Source organism: Podarcis bocagei (assembly GCF_964188305.1).
Source record: "Podarcis bocagei genome assembly, chromosome: 5".
Lineage (NCBI taxonomy): Eukaryota > Metazoa > Chordata > Lepidosauria > Squamata > Lacertidae > Podarcis > Podarcis bocagei.
The window spans coordinates 2399802-2418116 of record NC_138129.1 but is presented as its reverse complement, the minus strand read 5'-3'; the positions used below and the strand labels follow the sequence as shown (position 1 = coordinate 2418116).

Sequence of the window (18315 nt, the reverse complement as noted above, 5' to 3'; positions counted from 1 at the left end):
CTATGATGTAAGTCATGGGCCCCGCCTGCTAGCCTGCTCCCTCAAATATCACTGGTTTGCTCCTTTCTATAGGGTGCCGACATTCTGCATGGGAGCATAGCAACATGTGCAAATGGCTTTAGGGCCATATAGCATCTATTCAACACAAAAAGCAGTGACAATTGGTTGTTGACAAAGGACAGCTGGACATATAAAAGGGCCCCATTTCCTTCAGTAGCTTAGGGCCTCATCAAACCTAAATCCGGCTCTGCCCCGTCGATAGATTGAACCTGGGACCCTCTGCGGGCCAACCAGCTGCTTTGCCACTGAGCTTTGGTCCCCGTCCCTGCTTTCTGGGTCCTTCCAGCTCCTTGTGACCTACATCCCCCTCTCCTAAATTCCCCACTCGACTAGGAGAATTGCTAAAATTAATTCTGCAGCTGGAATTTAGCTGACGAGTGTTGGGTGAATTGCATGGATGAAGCCTGGAGAAGGTTCCATATATGAGAACAATGATTGTGGGACTGAGAAGGGAGCAGAGAATTGCACACTCCGCTTCTGGGGGGCCTTTCCAAGAGACGACTCGACCCCCCGCAACTGCCTTCAATGCAGATTCATATCAACACTAGCAGTCACCAAAGCTGAGAGGAGGGAGGCTCCCTCTTAACGTAAATCCCAGTTTCCAATACTGGACTGAGAATTCATAGAATCATAGAGTTGGAAGAGACCACAAGGGCCATCGAGTCCAACCCCCTGCCAAGCAGGAAACACCATCAGAGCACTCCTGACATATGGTTGTCAAGCCTCTGCTTAAAGACCTCCAAAGGAGGAGACTCCACCACACTCCTTGGCAGCAAATTCCACTGTCAAACAGCTCTTACTGTCAGGAAGTTCCTCCTAATGTTTAGGTGGAATCTTCTTTCTTGTAGTTTGGATCCATTGCTCCATGTCTGCTTCTCTGGAGCAGCAGAAAACAACCTTTCTCCCTCCTCTATGTGACATCCTTTTCTATATTTGAACATGGCTATCATATCACCCCTTAACCTCCTCTTCTCCAGGCTAAACATGCCCAGCTCCCTTAGCCGTTCCTCATAAGGCATCGTTTCCAGGCCTTTGACCATTTTGGTTGCCCTCCTCTGGACACGTTCCAGTTTGTCAGTGTCCTTCTTGAATTGTGGTGCCCAGAACTGGACACAGTACTCCAGGTGAGGTCTGACCAGAGCAGAGTACAGTGGCACTATTACTTCCCTTGATCTAGATGCTATACTCCTATTGATGCAGCCCAGAATTGCATTGGCTTTTTTAGCTGCCGCGTCACACTGTTGGCTTTACAATTCTTTACATGAGATTGCTGTACTGCATAGGATTGGACTGGGTGACCCTCTGAGGACTATCGCTGGTTACTAGTTATGAAGGCTATGCTTGTTCTACCTCCACAGCTGGTGGAGTATTGCTTCTGAAGGCCAGTTACTGGAAAACCCAGGAGGCGAGAGTTGCTCTTGTGTTAGGATTCTGCTTCTGGGCTTCCCACAGACATCTGGTGTGGGAACAGGATGCTGGACTAGGTGGGCCTGATCCAGGAGGGCTCTCATTATGTTCGTATGTCCTAAGTAGACCCTGTCTGCCCTAGTCAGAGGTTGCATCCTTGGGTGAATATCTACTTTCTACACTGGACGGGGGTTAACACTAACCATTTGCAGCACTGCCTATAGGAAGTAACCCCTTCAAAACCGAAGAGTCTAGAGGCACAAACTGGCCAGGAATCACAGGCAAAAGTGATGGAGAATACAGGCCAGCCTTTCCCTTGCCTGCGCAGCTGCTTCGCTCTCCTCCATCCGGCCCTTTTTCTCTGAGAGTGCTGCTTGCCCTCAGCTGGTATCTGGCGGGCAGCAGGGCAGGAGATGCTCCTGCAAGCCATCTGGCCTCTATTGTTCTCGCTTTGTAAAACTGGAGAGGGCCCTATCAACTGATGAGCCGATTCCTTCCAGTAATTATGCAATTGCCCTTTTCCACAGATGAAAGTGCCGGCCTTGGCGGGGAAGTGGCGGAGAACGTGCCGCCAGGCACCAGGGGAGGGCGATTGTTTTCTGAGCGGGCGGAGAAGAATAGTTTCCCTGACCCTATTTATTGTCATATTAGTGGCAGAATTATCTCGAATTTGCACTGTAAATTAGAGGCAAAGAAAGAGAAAGCCCAGCCAGCTCGGAGATTGCCATCAGGACTGGAGTGCGCCTTTGCCAAGGCACTTGAATTAACCTTGAAACCTGCAGGCATTTCTAATTCTCCTCCAGCACCAGCCCGACGGAGGGGAGGGGGACAGATGGAGGTGGGTGCGTGGAAGGGAGAGGGCTCTCTGGTTTAGTGCTGTCAGGTGGAGGGGACGCTGGGCAGAGACCTCTCCTTGGGCTGGGTTCTGCCAAGAGTCTATGAAGCCAGGCAGAAGGGCAGTTTGGAAGACGGTTCTCCATGGAGAAGAAGGCTCTCCAGTGCCCTCTGTTAAGCAATCTGGACCAGCAGCCATCTGGGTGAGTGGATTTCGCTCTGGCTAGCAGGACCTCTGAACCGCCAAGCAGAGGAACAGAAGAAGCAGCCCATCTAGTCCAGCGTCATGTTCTTCTCGTAGTGGCCAAGCAGGTGTCTGTGGGAAACCAGCAAACAGGAGTTGGGCACAAGAGCAGCCCTCTCCCCTCCTGTGCTTTCCAGCACCTGGTATTGCTGTCTCCAACCCTGGAGGCAGAAAAAAGCCATCATGGCTAGTAGCCACTGAACAGAGGTGGATTGATTGATTGATTGATTGATTGATTGATTGATTGATTGATTGATTTTCCCCACATACTTGCTGACAACAGCAAGAGGTGGATTTAGCAGTGGGCAACCAGTTTGCCTGCGCTGGGTGCTGAGCTGAGGGTGCTGCAAGCGTCATGGCTGAGTAGGGATTTGAACCCAGATCTCTCCCAGGACTTAGTCCAAAACTCTAACCACTACACCACACTGGCATCATGGGCATATAGAAAACCACTCATAGCTCCCTCACAGTTGTGAATAGCCTTATTTCTGGATACTTGCCTGCTATTGGCCTCCATATCTTCCAAACTGCTATTAAACATTGTGGCTGAAGTCAGGAGAGCTGCAGATATTTTCCATCTTTGGGGACCTGGTAGGATTTTCATGTGTGGGACAGAAATGGTGCTGGAGATGGGGATAAAATGAAAGCTCAGTCATGGAGTAACCTCGGCCCAGATAACATAAAATGCATTTCCTTCAGATTAAAATGGGAGGGGAACCCCATTCCCTGCTCCAAGCTCCCTAGTGAAATGGTGGGATGAAAACTATGAATGGAATTGAAGTGTTTTGTTCTGTCTTTAATTATTGTGCTCCATCCTGGGATTGATTGGGTTGGAAATCCATGCAAATTAGCTTTGAATGTGTTATTTCAGAGGTCCGATCTGAGCTGAATTCTGAAAGTCTATTTTTAATTCTCAAGTTACTACTTCCTTGTCTTGGGCTGCCTCCAATGCGGAGCTAAGTCTCTTAGTGGTAAACTTGTTCCGCTGGTGAAAGATTTGGCGCCGGTGGAACTTTGTTGCTCAAGAGAATGAAGAAGCAGGTTGCTGGTGACTTCAGTGCACAAGAGATACTGCAATCTGTCGTGCAATGAGGTTCTGCTGGTGAAAGTGACAGGACAGCCATATTCAAACTTCTGAAGGGCTGTCACAGGGAAGATGGGGCAAGTTTGTTTTCAGGTGCTCCAGAGGGTAGGAACCAAACAAGTGGATTCAAATTAAAAGAAAGTAGATTCCACTAAACATTAGGAAGAGCTTTCGACCATGGAATGGACTCCCTCAGAAGATGGTGGACTCTACTTCATTGGAGGGTTTAAAACAAAGGTTGGATGGCTACCAGGCAGGGGTTCTTTAGCTGTGATTCCTGCATTGCAAGGGTTGGACTAGATGACATTCAACTCTCGCCAGTGTGGTGTAGTGGTTAAGAGCGGTGGACTCGTAATCTGGTGAACCGGGTTCGATTCCTTGCTCCTCCACATGCAGCTGCTGGGTGACCTTGGGCCAGTCACACTTCTCTGAAGTCTCTCAGCCCCTCTCACCTCACAGAGTGTTTGTTGTGTGGGAGGAAGGGAAAGGAGATTGTTAGCCACTTTGAGACTCCTTTGGGTAGTGATCAAGCGGGATATCAAATCCAAACTCCTCCTCCTCCTCTTCTTCTTCTTGAATTCTGTGATTCTATGATTCTGTAAGCTGAACTTCTTGTGTGCCAAAGATGTTCCCAAGGCTCCTCCAACAATTCTGATGCCGAGCTCAGAACTCACAGACTTATTACTCAATTTCCCGCAATGCAAGTCCCTGGCCCGTCTCTCGGGAACACTTGCCTGTTTGCAAAGGGATAGCAAATCTCATTTGCAAAGGCCGCCTTCTGTTTGTTGCTACTTTGTTGGTTTCTAGTGGAGTCTGAGCAAAACACTTTGCATTTTTAATCTGGTGTTACCCACACTGGAATTCCTTTGAGCTGCCAAACGAACCAAAAGGGGGCACTGACCAAAGTTGCGTACAAAATGCAACCCCACTTGCAAGCACGCCTTTCAGCAATTGTTCACATCCCTTTGGAAAAGGGTGCAAAAACGTTCAAATGGGGCTGGATGTTGGCAGGAGAGGGGAATGTGAACAGATCCCCCTTGCCAAGCTGAGAACCCACCACCCTGGTCCTGTATAGATCAGCAGAACAGGGCTGCACACCCCAGATTTATTCCAATGACCAACGATGAGAGCTGGATGAAGGCAAAACCATTGCTTCACAGAGCTGGCAGGCAAGGAAACCCTCTGTGGAACACATCCATCCAGTTGCCTGAGCAATGCAGATACAGTGGTACCCCGCAAGACGAACGCCTCGCAAGACGGAAAACCCGCTAGACGAAAGGGTTTTCCGTTTTGGAGGCGCTTCGCAAAACGAATTTCCCTATGGGCTTGCTTCGCAAGACGACAGCCCATAGGGAAATCTCCGGGACAGCGGGGAAGCGCAGCGCGTCTTCCCCACTGTCCTCGGACCTCCTCCCGCCGCCGGACATCGGAACGAAGCTCCAATGTCCGGCGGGGGGGGGAACGTCTCCTCCCTCCAACGGACATCGGAACGAAGCTCCAATGCCGGGCGGGGGGGGGGGAACGCCTCCTCCCGCAGCCCGGCATCGGATGGCTGTCCTGAAGACTTGGGGTGGGAGGAGGGTTTTCCTTCCCACCGCCAACATTCAGAATGCTGTTCTGAATGTTGGCGGTGGGGAGGAAAAACCCTCCTCCCACGCAAGCCCCGGGAACAGAGGAGAAGCGCTGCGCGCCTTCCCCTCTGTTCCCGTACCTGTCCTGAAGGCTTGCGGTGCGGAGAAAAGCCCTTCTCCGCACCGCCAGCCTGGCAAGCGGTTTCCCTAGGAACGCATTAATTGATTTTCAATGCATTCCTATGGGAAACCGTGCTTCGCAAGACGAAAAACTCGCAAGAAGAAAGAACTTGCGGAACGAATTAATTTCGTCTTGCGAAGCACCACTGTATCTCCCTCCCATTTGGAGAGTAAGGCCAATGGTTTGGTGTAGAAGGAGGGGAGAGACTTCCCTTGCCCTGTGACAGTATTATATAGCCAAATCTGATGGGCTTCATAGTGGTATAATATGCTCACTATATGAACCACATTTGACTGGGATTCTATAATATAATCCCTTAAGAACTTCAGAAGAGCATATTATACCCCACCCATCTGGTTGGGTTTCCCCAGCCACTCTGGAGCGGCTTGCAGCACATTAAAAATTGTAAAACATCAGACATTAAAAATTTCCAGATACAGGGCTGCCTTCTGGTGTCTTCTAAAAGTGAGATAGTGTTTATTTCCTTGACATCTGATGGGAGGGCTTTCCACAAGTCAGGCGCCACTACCAAGAATGCCCTCTGCCTGGTTCCCTGTAACCTCACTTCTCTCAGGGAGGGAACCGCCAGAAGGCCCTCGGAACTGGACCTCAGTGTCCAGGGTGAACGATGGGGGTGGAGACGCTCCTTCAGGTATACTGGACCGGGGCCGTTTAGGGCTTTAAGGGTCAGCACCAACACTTTGAATTGTGCACGGAAATGTACTGGGAGCCAATGCAGGTCTTTCAGGACCGGTGTTATGTGGTCTTGGTGGCCGCTCCCAGTCACCAGTCTAGCTGCCGTGTTCTGGCTTAGTTGTAGTTTCCGGGTCACCTTTAAAGGTAGCCCCACGTAGAGTGCATTGCAGTAGTCCAAGCGAGAGATAACCAGAGCATGCACCACTCTGCTGGAACAGGCCAGTGGCTCACCTGGCGTAGCATCCCGGTCTCACAGTGGCTGACCAGGTGCTTGTGGGAAGCCCACAAGGAGGATTTGAGCACAACAGCACCTAACAGGCATAAATAAATGTGGGGATGAATGGAATCAGTTGAGTGTGGATGTGGGTGACGTCACTGCAAATGAGTCTTAAAAGCTTCCATCATTTGCTTTCTATCAAAAATAGGACCAAAGTTCCTAAGAAGGAGCTGAAAGGAAGAGGGAGATGCAGCCTCCTTTTGTTTTGAAGCAGTACAGAGCGATTGGGCAGGTGTGGCTTCTGCCACAGTAAGCGGAGAAGTTGCATCATCTAAACCATAAGTAGTCAGCCTAAGGCCTGGGGTCTGGATCCGGCCCAATCACCTTCTAAATCTGGCCTGCGGATGATCTGGGAATCAGCGTGTTTTTACATGAGTAGCATGTGTCCTTTTATTTCAATTGCATCTCTGGGTTATTTGTGGGGCATAGGAATTTGTTCATTTCCCCAAATATAGTCCGCCCCCCCCACAAGGTCTGAGGGACAGTGGACCGGTCCACGGCTGAAAAGTTTGTTGACCCCTGATCTAAACTTCTCCCTTTACTTCTCTCCGCACAGCCTAAGAGATGCCTACAACGCTCAGTGTTGGCAATCCAGATGTTTATTTGAAAAAATGGATTTTAGAATCCTCAAAGGGATATGCCATACACTACACACACACACACACACACACACACACACACACACACACACACACACAGCATGTTCTGCACAGATGCCAAGAGATCTAGTATCTAGCAAGAAAATGACCAAAAAGTGCTGCAGAAATGAAGTCTGTTTCCACAAGAGACACTTCACTTCCCGCCCCCGTTCCTTCCAACCACAAATTGAATGTACACCTCAGTTTTAAAGCCTGGAAACAAGCAGACACATTTCCTTTGAGAAGCGTTGTGAGAAAGACAAAGAGATCTGCCTGTGAAAACATCCAGAAGCAGGAAGGGTCCCTCGTTCAACGATTCACAGAGCACCATTAATAAAGTGGCCTGTGTGCCACACACCCATGAACTCAGATCTACACATAGAAGTGGCTTTCAAAATCCAAGACAGCAGGCCTTCTGAACATCCATAAAACCACAGCCTGCAGAGAGGGAAGAGTCCTGGAATGAATCTTAAAAAGGAGAACACTGGAAAGAGCTAGTTCATAGGAGCCAGAGGGGTAACAGGAACCATATACTAGACTACTTTGATCAGCAGAACTGCCCCTGTTAGAGGCATCACATAATACCCATTCCACATTTGCAAGGACTCAATCTCTTAGTGGGGCACCTACACTTTGGAACTCCCTGCCCATTGACACCAGGCAGGTGCGTTCGCCGAGCCCTTCTGGGTGCTTGCTAAAAACACATTTGTTTAGACAAGCCTACCCAAGTGTTCTAAGGGATGCGGGTGGCACTGTGGTCTAAACCACTGAGCCTTGGGCTTGCCGGTCGGAAGGTTGGTGGTTCGAATCCCTGTGATGGGGTGAGCTCCCAAACCGTCAGGGGTACCTTTACCTTTAGATGTTTAGAAAGTTGATGCAAGTTTTAATCTGTCCTTAACAGACTTTTAGAAAGTTTTAAATTATTAATATTAATTTTTCTTACTGATGATTTTATTGTTCTGCCATTTTTGTAAAACCACTTTGAGGGTTGTTGTTGTTTTACCCTCATGTTGTTCCTTAATTGTGTGAAATAAATAAAGCAAACCTATTATTACAGGAGCAAGATTTTAATCAGGTTTTGACGACGGAGGTAATGAATAGGGTAGCAGGTGTGCTGAGTATCCTGCCCACCTTCTGGATGTCACTCCTGAGCCCGGCCCCAGTGAGAAGGCCAAGACCTTGCCAGCCTCCTCCAGACTGCCTGCCTGCTTGTGGCTGCTTCAGCACGTCCCAGTCAGAGACCGAGGACCACAGCAGAAGAGGATTTCAAGGCTGCCAACTCAACACGCTAAGCTACTTCACACACTGAGAAGAGTCTGTTCATTCACAAAACCACCAGAGCTTTAGTCCAGGTAGCTTAAGCATGAGTAGTCACCATTGACTTACACAAGAACACGAGAAGACCCTGCTGGATCAGGCCAGTGGCCCCTCTAGCCCAGCATCTTGTTCTCACAGTGGCCAGCCAAGTGCCTGTTTGAAACCCGCAAACAGGATTCTATCACAAGACCCCTCTCCCCTCCTGTGGCTTCCAGCAATGGGTGTTTTGTTTCTCTGTCCTGATTTCTATTCATTAGTCCTGATTTCTATTCTATTCACCCACTTCAGTGCACAGATTGTGTGTGAGAGGCCTCAAAAGAAGACATCTCTTTTATCGCACTAAGTATTGGGGCAGGTGAGGGGCTAAAAGATGTGTGACGCATGGCAGGTCTTGAAAACACCCCACTCCTTGCCACCAAGGGTTAAACAAGAGGTGATGGTGGATGGAGACCCAGCATCTCAAGGGCAGCTGCTGCTTTGCTTGCACAGGACACAAACACACTTCCTGCCAGATATGGCGAAAACATCCCAGGGACCTCGTCATCCGTTGCCCTACTGATGTTGCAGCAGGTAACTGTAGACCTAGCAAAGGCTGAAAAGGATGCCGTGCAAAAGACCCAGAAAACATGCTCTTTACAACCCCAGCATCTCTCCAACTGCCTTGTCATGGGTGTGTGATTGTGACCTTGGGTATGCCTGAAACCTGTGGGTGGCCACTAGCCTCCTCAGTGGGCCACTTGGGGGGGGGGGGTCATAGGCAAGAAGCCATCACTCAAACCACCCGCCTGCCTCCATCAAGCATCCTGAGCTAAAATCCACACCGCAGGTTCTGGTTGGGGCAGTTTTCCTTTCTGGGGTTTAGCCAAGAGAAGGGCACTGAGGGGTTGTGTGTCAACCAGTATGACATGGGGTAGATTTGATCCACAAGCTACCAGCTGCAGACCACTGACCTAAACCTTAAACAGCTGGAAGATGGAGAGCTGGTTGCAAAATGCTGACTGCTATCTCCTTTCAGCTGCTTTCCTCCTCCTCCCCTCTCAGTCTTCTTTCTGCGTCTTCTTCAACTGTCTCAGCAGCAGAAACCTTATTTGCAAGGGAAAGAGTCCGGGATCATTCCCTGTCTGCTATCTACAACCTTGGGGTACAACTGCCAGTCAGAGTAGACAATGCTGGACAAATAACCTGACTCAGTATCATAGGAACCGAGGAAGCCACATTCCACGGTGTCAAACAGAGCTCATCTCTGCTAGGCAAGGAAAGGGGTTGGCTTTAGTTCTTGGCTTTGCTGTCGCACATGTTTTGAGAATTCAAAACTAGGAATGAAATCCCACTTCCCTCCATCTTGGCCATTGCAAACAAGCCTCTCAGGGCTGGGAGATGGGGTGCTGGGACATTTTATGGGGTGGGGGTGGGGAGTTGTGTCAGAAGCAATTTCACTGGATGAAGGCCTGCATCACAGCAGCAGGAAAACACAGGTGGGCGGAGAATTCGCCACTGGAAGCTTGAGGAAATCCAGCTGAATGCAAAGTGTTTGCAGGGAGATAATGGAGAGAGTAATCATCAGAGGCTGAGACAAAGGGGAGAGCAGCCAAATGAGGACAGGGGTCCAGCAAGGGGCTCTTAATTGTCCGGCCACTACACTAAGTGGTTTATCGATGGAGATTGAAAATGCAGTGGGAAAGGATGGCCACACACCTGGTGCTACTCTCCTGTAGCTGCCTAGCAAAGCATGCCCGTCCGCTGTCAGGCTCAGGCAGAGGAAAGTCTCTTGCTGGCAGGGAAGGAGGGCAAGCAGGCGTGGCACCGCCGGGCATTCGCTGACTGCCAGCAATGGAGGCATGAATAATTGAAGGGGAAAGCTAAGAGGCAGGGAGGTAGAGGAGGAGGAAGAGGAGGAAGGAGGGAGCAGGGATGTGCACTGCAGTAAAACCTGCCTCCTGGGGTGCCCTGGAGCCTGGCTAGCTGCTGGACACAGAGAAAGAGACGCCGAGCTGGAGGCTTTGTTTTGCTGCCTGCCTGGTTGGCAGAGCACACAGCCTACATTTCCAGGAAGCTCAAGGGGGGAAAGGGAGGGAGGGAGGAGGGGACTCCATCCACTCCTGCTGACCAATTAAAGAAAGAAGGGATTCTAACTGGCTACATGCTCACTGCAACATTGGGAAATTATGGTGGGCAGAAAGGAGGCCCTGAGACCCGGGCGCAAGGAGGGTCTGTTGGGTAGTTTGCAGAGGTCGTGGGTCAGGCAGAAGAGAGAAGAACCTGTGAAGGATGGAAGGTCAAAGGCTGGAGTTTCAGCACAAGGTGTCCTTTAGCTACACAGGAAAAAACCCTGACAGGGAAATGGGCTGAAACTGAAGCCTCCGACTGGCATCAGAGGAGTTTGGGTGGTGTCTTCTGCAAGAGATATTTGGGTGGCTTAATCCTACTGCGAAGGACACAGTCAGTGCTATGCCAATCTCCACCTGATCCCAATAACTTTGTCAAGTTAAATCACCATGTTTCATTCCCATCTCATGACACCTTGGTGTGTAGACTGAGCAACTCAAGAACTCCGATGAAAGCAGAGAAGTGATCTTTGCAGTACAGTCCCTTGCATAGCGGTGGGCAACAAGCTCCTGTGATCTACAAAACTACCGAGACCTGCAGCCTAACCCAGAGCAAAGCCCCCTCCTCAATCTCCTGGGCAAAAAAGACGCCCCTGCCCTAATGCTTTTCCACAGGACCTAATCCAAGCTGGACCTGCACCCAACAGCATCGTGGAAATGAGTTCCTGGGGAGTTTTCAGAGACCAGATGCAGTTTTCAGAGTGGGCCTCCCAAGCTGTTTGAGGCAGCTCAGCTTGAACCCTGCAACAATTTCCTCAAAGCAATTGCATAAATCCACAGGGGACTTGAGCCTGAGAGATGCAATACACCCTCTGGCCATTTGCAGCAGTGGAGCTGCAGAGCAGCAAATATCAAGCAGCCGGTCCTGGAGGTGTAGGGAGGAGTGTGCCTGGTCCCCACGGGCAAGGGAAGTCTCTCCTGCAAGAGGCTGTGGGCTTCAGGCAGGGGAGAGGAACAGCTTGACTACAGCTCCCATCATCCCCAATGATCAGCCACACCAACCGGGGCTGATGAGGGTTGGAGTCCTATGATACTTTGAGAGCCACAGACTCTGCCATTCCTGGCTTAAGGAGTTTCAGCTTTGTGGTTTTCCTTCTGGGCGCACGCTGGCCTCTCTTCTGCAGCCTTATGGTGTTACTGTTGTGTTTGGGGCAACCCAGTCAGATGGACCAGGTAACAACAACAACAACAACAACAACAACAACAACAACAACAACAACAACAACAACAACAACAGCTATGATAGCCATCTTTAAATATCTCAATTGTTGTCACATAGAAGAGAGAACAAGCTTGATTTCTCCTGATCTCGAACCAATCCCTTCAACTTAGAAGAAAGGAGATTCTGACTAAATATCAAGGAAAACTTTCTGACAGTAAGAGCTGTTTGACAATGGACTCCTTTGAGAGGTTGTGGACTCTCCTTCCTTGGAGGTTTTTAAGCAGAGGTTGGATGACCATCTGTCATGGATGCTTGAGCTGAGATTCCTGCATTGCAGGGGGTTGGACTGGATGACTCTGGGTGTCCCTCCCAACTCTACAGTTCTATGGTTCTATTACTGGAATAGTAACTGGGCCACCTGCTGGTGCATGTCAGGAATCAGGCCCCACCTGCCCTCAATACTTCCCTGCTTCATTTGGGTCTGGCTCACCCAGTTTCTTCCTGCCTTCTTTTACAGCGGCTGCCATGAGGCTGGTCAGCAGCTCCCACTGGGCTTCCCCTCTTTGCTCCCTGCTGCTCTTTGGCTTAGAACAGCCTTTCTCAACCCGTGGGTCCCCAGATGTTGTTGGACTACAACTCCCATCATCCCTACCTAGCAAGGCCAGAGCTCAGGGATGATGGGAGTTGTAGTCCAACAACATCTGGGGACCCACACGTTGAGAACCGCTGGCTTAGAACATAGGGAGCTGCTTTATACTGAGTGAGAACCAGTATAAGATGGACTGAGTAAGTCCATCGAGCTCAGCCTTGTCTACACTGGCTGATAGCAGCTCTCTGGGGTTGCAAGCAGAGTTTTCTCCCAGCCCTTCCTGAAGATACCAGCAAGGACTGACCCTGCCACCTTCTGCTGCAAAGGAGATGCTCTTCTGTTTCAACCCTTCCCAGGCTATGTGCACCCAGCATTTTATTCCAGAATCAATGGAGACGGAGCACTCTCCCACCACCTACATAGCCCCCCCCCCAACCTAAATCTATTGCATATTTCTTGCCCCCGAAAAGTGCTTCTTGAGAAGCTGGTTTCATTCTGAAAACAAAAGCTCACCACAGACTGATTCTGCATTACTGCATCCACTTGAAAACACATGTAGGTGGTCCCAGAAATGCAGGGAGGGGGCATATCCACACCTCCCCAATGACGCTGTGGGTGGTCATATAGCAAGATCATAATCCCCATAATTCCTTCTTCATTCATCTGGAGCACATGCAGAAAGGAAAAGGGACAGAGAGCCTAATCAAGGGGAGGCTTTTCAAATGTGTATCAGGTAATCCCCCACACCCAAGTGGATGGCAGGATCCATGGTTATGTTTGTCATTAATCACCTGTCCTTCACTCAAAGGTCCCAGGGTGGTTTGCAGCATTAAAATACAGTATCAAAAACAATTGGAAACAGCTTACACAGTCATAAAGACATACATCTCAAGGGTCAAAAGCTAGCAGGGAAGATGTGCACGAATGATTCCGGATGGAGAAAACACATGTTTTTGTGTGCGCTACAAAAGGGTTGGCATGTTTGTAGCCCTAAACTCACACCCTTCCTGATCCCACCATGCCTATTGGGCTTCAGTCTTCCTCCATTTCCACACAGTGTCCTCTATCTCCTGGACTTGTGTGGTGCCTGGAATAGGTTCATGCAATCTCCACCAACATACACATTCAAGGTGGTTGGGGTTTTTTACCTCCTCCTGTGAGACTCTCTTCACAGGTTTGCCTGTGACTGCCTGAAGTCACCTCATGGTGGGGGAGCTGCCTGAGCAAACCCATCCCTTTGGTTCCCCCAGCCTTTGAGCCAGGGCTTTGCCCGAGTCCAGTTCAGGGAAGGTGTCACGATGACGGCCAAAAGGAGGTGTCACTGGTGGAGATTATCTAGCCAGTCCCCTTCTGCCCCTGCCTTCTTTTCAATACGTCACCACCAGCTCTGTGGTTCATGCTCCTTGCTTCCCAGGGAGTTATTGTGGCCTCCGCCTCCTCCGCCTCCCCATCTCGCTGTGCCAGGAGGAAGCTGTTCCAGCAAGTAATGAAATGGCCAATCTCCAATCTGCTAAACAGCCATTGATACCAGTTCCTTGCAAGCTGCACTTCCCTCAAATTGGTATTCACCTACTGATCGCGAGTGGCTTATTATACACGACCCACTTACTCACTGCTCCTCAGCCTCGTTAATAAAGGCTTTTGGTTGTGATTAAGTGAGTTGCTGCAGAACTACTCTTGGACGCAGGCTCTGCAATACTGGGGCTCTCGCTGCTTCCCCGCTTTGCAAGAAACAAAACACAGCACCCCCTAACAAATGGGTCTCTGACTCTTCCAGACTTAGGAAAGGCAGGCTGGTTCATAGAGCCTGCTGGTCAAGCCAAGGAGGGATTGCTGCACCCAGAAAGCTGCCTGGGGCCTGCTCCCTAATGGGCGCGCCACTGAAATCCTTCCCCTCTGCCTAAGCCTCACACCACTGCACAGCCAGATATGCAATGCAATCCGGTCCAGTCCCTGCCTTGCAACAGGGTGATATTAAACTTCCAGGACATTTCTGCACCAGAGGTCAGTGAAAGCAGCCAGCTCTGTCCCCAGAAGGGTAAGTTGACTAACTCCCCCAGCCCCACCAGTTGCTAACACAGCTTGCACCTCTTCCCCTTGCCAGAAACTGGCTTCCTGGGCAAATGGAGGGGGAGGAGTGGAGAAGTGTTATGGAAGGCAAGGGAAAAAAGCAGGGTGATGGAAACACTTCCCCAAACACTGCCAGCTCAAACTGCTGCCTCTCCTCCGGGGGTGTATCTGGTTCCCACCACATCCAGGGTTGGGGGGGTGTTCCTTTTTATATAGGGTTCCCCTTGGTTTTTTCAGCTTGTTGTGGTGCCTGATTTATTTATCTTAAGGCACTCAGCTCATTTGCTGTTCCCAAAGAGGATGCAGCCTCTTCCTTCTCCCTCAGCTTCTTTCCTGGATTTGTGCCCAAGCTCATCCTCACCTTAACCCCGGCTCCAAAAAGTCCTACACACTTTCTAGGAGGTCTTTGGACTTTAGCAAGCCTGTGAAGGAAGGGAGTTGTGCCATTCCAAAATCTCCAACCCCAGCTGGTGCTGGCACCAGGGTGGGTGGAAGGATGCAGGATCTGACTGAGGATCCATGTAGTCCAGAGCCCTCCATCCAACAGCAACCCGCTAGATGCCTTCAAGGAAGCCCACAAGCTGGGCACAACACAGGACACTCCTGCCTCCTCCTCCTCTGCTATCTGAGAGGTTTAAGGAAGGCCATTGCGGTGGTGCCTGCTCAAGGCTATTGTCTGGAGACCCTCTATGCCTTCTCCTGCCACCACGCTGTTTGCAGTCAGCTAAGACCCTCAGGCTCCTGCCTTGATGAAGGAAGTTCAGGGTGCCCCCTTGGCAGTTTCTCTGGGACCAAACCACCCAGGAGGGCACCCAGGTGTTTGGGGTTCTTTTTTAAGCATCCTGAGCAGCCAGGCTTTGCAAGGGGATGCTCAAACTCCACCTGAGTTCTTGGGTGTCTGTGTTGGAAAACTGGGCAGATGCTAAGAGCATGAAAGAGCTACTCTGGGCAGGAGCATCCTCGGAGCTGTGGGACAGGGGCTCTCCTGGGATTCCAGGTAAGGGTGACATCCCAAGCCGTGTGTAGATACTCCTTCAGGGACTGAAAGTGGGACCTTCTGCTTTGGAATAAGGTGTTTCCCACCTTCCACAGGTAAGGCCCACCCTCTCCAACCTGCTGACTCCCTATGGACAGAAAGTATTTATCACAACATCATGGAATTGTAGCGTAGGAGAGGATCCAAAGGGTCGTCTAGTTCAACCCCCTGCAATGTGGACCAAGATCGTGGCCACAAGTGGGGCAGAGAGGAAGGAAGGACGCCCTACAGAGAAACTCCAGAAGTTAGAAATAATCTGTCTGTGCCTGTGTACATGTAGTGTGCGTGCCTCCCCTCATAGATTCGGTTTTGTGCACACATCCGGCCCAGATGTGAGGTTTCTGACTCTTCCATATGCTTAACTGGGGGCTCTCTCCCCCCCCCAACAGCCACGCAGCCTCTCTTCCTCCCATACATCTCCTGCTCAGCTATGCCAAACTGGAGAGCGGTTTCCCTGGGGAGGGGTCTCCCAGTCTTCCTTCCAAACAAAGGGTGGGATTTCGAGGAAAGACACCCCCCCACACACACACCGCATAAAAAAAGTTCTCTTCCTAACTTGCGCATATCCTGCCTCCCGTACCGAATCGCCAGGACTGATTCTGCCTCCCTTCGTGGACAGAAAAGAGGTTGCCTCGACCTCCCCCGCGCCGCCAGCCCTGCCCTCACTATCGCTTTGCCGCTTACAAACAACCAAGTCCGGGTCTCTTCTCTCTCTCTCTCTCTCTCTCTCCACCCCAATCAACGCCCCGCAAACTGGCAAAAATTATATCGCCTCCACTTCCCAATCCACAACCGGAGGACTCGCAATTTCCATCCCGAGCAGTTAAGAATGGGTGAGGGGGGGGGGGGACGCGTTGGTCGTAGACAGCAATAGGAGAAGAACCACATTCTGCCTCGCGGTCCCAATTTGGGCAGAGGCACGATTCTGCCCGGACGCCAGGGGGTGCCCGTTGCCACCGCTCCCGGAGAAACCCTATTCGGACTCTGCGCCAACGCTCCGGACTTGCCCCCCCCCGCAGCAACTAACACGGGGTAACTAACACGCCACCCATGAAAAATGGGGGGGGGGGAGAGATACGACTTTGTGCCCTACAAAGCTGGGTGTGGGTGGGTGTTTAAAGGGGGGTTACAAAGCGAACTATGCGGAGCGAAAGGATATTGAGCAGTTGATCATTTGGTGCGGGGGCACCCATAGGACCCACCCCACCCTGCGGCTCAGCACCCCCGCTCGGTCCACTCACCGTTGCCCGAGATCTGGTTCTCCCACTGCGGGGGCCGCGAGGAGGCTCCGAGCTGCAGGTAGAGTCCCACGGAGTGGCAAAGGGCCAGGGTCAGGCCGAAGGCGCCCCCCATCTTCGTCGTCGTCCTCCTCCTCCTCCCGTCCGTCCGTCCGCCGCCCGTCTCACATCAGGGAGGGCCAGAAGCAGCCGGCGGCCCCCGCCCGATCCGTCGCCCCCGCCGCTGCTCCGGGTGGTGCTGAAGCCGCGGAGAAAGATGCTGAGCCGCCGCTGCCTCGCCTCGCCTCGCCCCGTCCCGCTCGCCTCCTCCTCCTCCTCCTCTTCCTTCTCCTCCTCGGCTCCGCTCTGCCAGCCGAAGACTGCGGGACTCTTCCCTACGGCGGAGGGCGCCACAGTGCAGCGGCTGCCGCGCGCCTCGCTCGCTCGCTCTGCCGTCCGGCGGAGGGATCCGGCCGAGGGCTTGATTGATCGGCAAAGTTTCTCCAAGGGGATCGGTTTTAAAGCCGCGGCGGCGCGTCCCTGGCCTGGGGGGGGGGGGAATGAGGGGGGAGAGACAGGCACCGTCTTGCAAAATTGGAAGTGGGCGCGCGGATGAGACCCGCAGCTCCCCAGAACAGGCGGCGGTTTTCTCCGCCTTCTGTTCTGCTTGGGGGGCAGTAAAGATGCTTGACTTTTGAAAAATAAAAGGGGGGCACCTAACATGAGGGTGTGCACGTCTCGTGTATTTAAACCCGTGAAATTTAGTTCGGCAGCGATTCTACTGTTGCCTCCCCCACCCACTTCACTACCTAAAAAGTGGGCGGGGGGTGGTTTCACATTTTCTTCTGGTGACAGGGCTGGGGGGGTCTGTTCAAGCCCACCTAAGAGCCCAGTCCTTATCCCCTTCGCTCCATCTCGCCCGCCTCAATGCTTTCCAGGACATGCATCGGCGTGGAGGATTGACCTGACATTGGTAGACAGGAGGTGAAGTGGGAAGGGGGAGCAGCTGAATGCCCCCCTCGTCCTCCCCAGCTGCCTACAAGGCGCCCCACCTTTACTACAGAATCAGACTCTGTGGTGCTGTATCTCTTCGAGACACGCCCGGGAAGTGGATTAGATCTCTCCTGCTTTATTTATCACCATATATAATTTATGGTGTTATTTTTAACAGGAACGCGCCTGCCTGCCTTGAGAACAAAGCGCATTTCTTTGCAAGCTCGTGCATTCCTGAGCTTGGAGACGGGGACTCATCCTGTTCCCTGTTCCCTAACAATTGGGAAATGCTCTGCACCGTTGCTCGCAAGGGGACCTGGCCTTGTCGCTTGACGGCACCCAGAGGTCAGGAGCTGGCCCGGAGCACATGGCGGTGCAGCTGCAAACCGCTTCAGCACCGGCCCGCGGACAGCTCCCGCAGCGCCAGCGGCCAAGGACGGGGGCTTTCAGCACCATGTCTGTGGACAGCGCTCGATTGGCTTCAGCACCTGAGCGGAGGGACAGCGCCCTTTCTCCCCGAGCAAGATTGGAATTCCTTTCCAGATCTGGGTCAACTTTAGGGTCTATTCAGGGACGCGGGTGGCGCTGTGGGTTAAACCACAGAGCCTAGGACTTGCCGATCAGAGGGTCGGTGGTTTGAATCCCCGTGACAGGGTGAGCTCCCGTTGCTCGGTCCCAGCTCCTGCCAACCTAGCAGTCCGAAAGCACCTCAAAGTGCAAGTAGATAAATAGGTACCGCTCCGGCAGGAAGGTAAACGGCATTTCCGTGCGCTGCCCTGGTTCACCAGAAGCGGCTTAGTCCTGCTGGCCACATGACCCGGAAGCTGTACGCCA

At 51.7% G+C, this 18315-nt stretch overlaps 1 protein-coding gene across 1 annotated transcript in view; it reads right to left on the bottom strand.

The window, feature by feature from the left end:
* The window catches only part of VSTM2L (V-set and transmembrane domain containing 2 like), a 105089-nt gene extending 88038 nt beyond the window's left edge, over nt 1–17051 (bottom strand). The window contains exon 1 of the mRNA XM_081196747.1: nt 16513–17051. Within this exon, the coding sequence (XP_081052873.1) occupies nt 16513–16624 (112 nt within the window). The 5' untranslated portion in view covers nt 16625–17051. The remainder of the gene's footprint in view (nt 1–16512) is intronic.
* Nucleotides 17052–18315: the final 1264 nt, after the last annotated feature.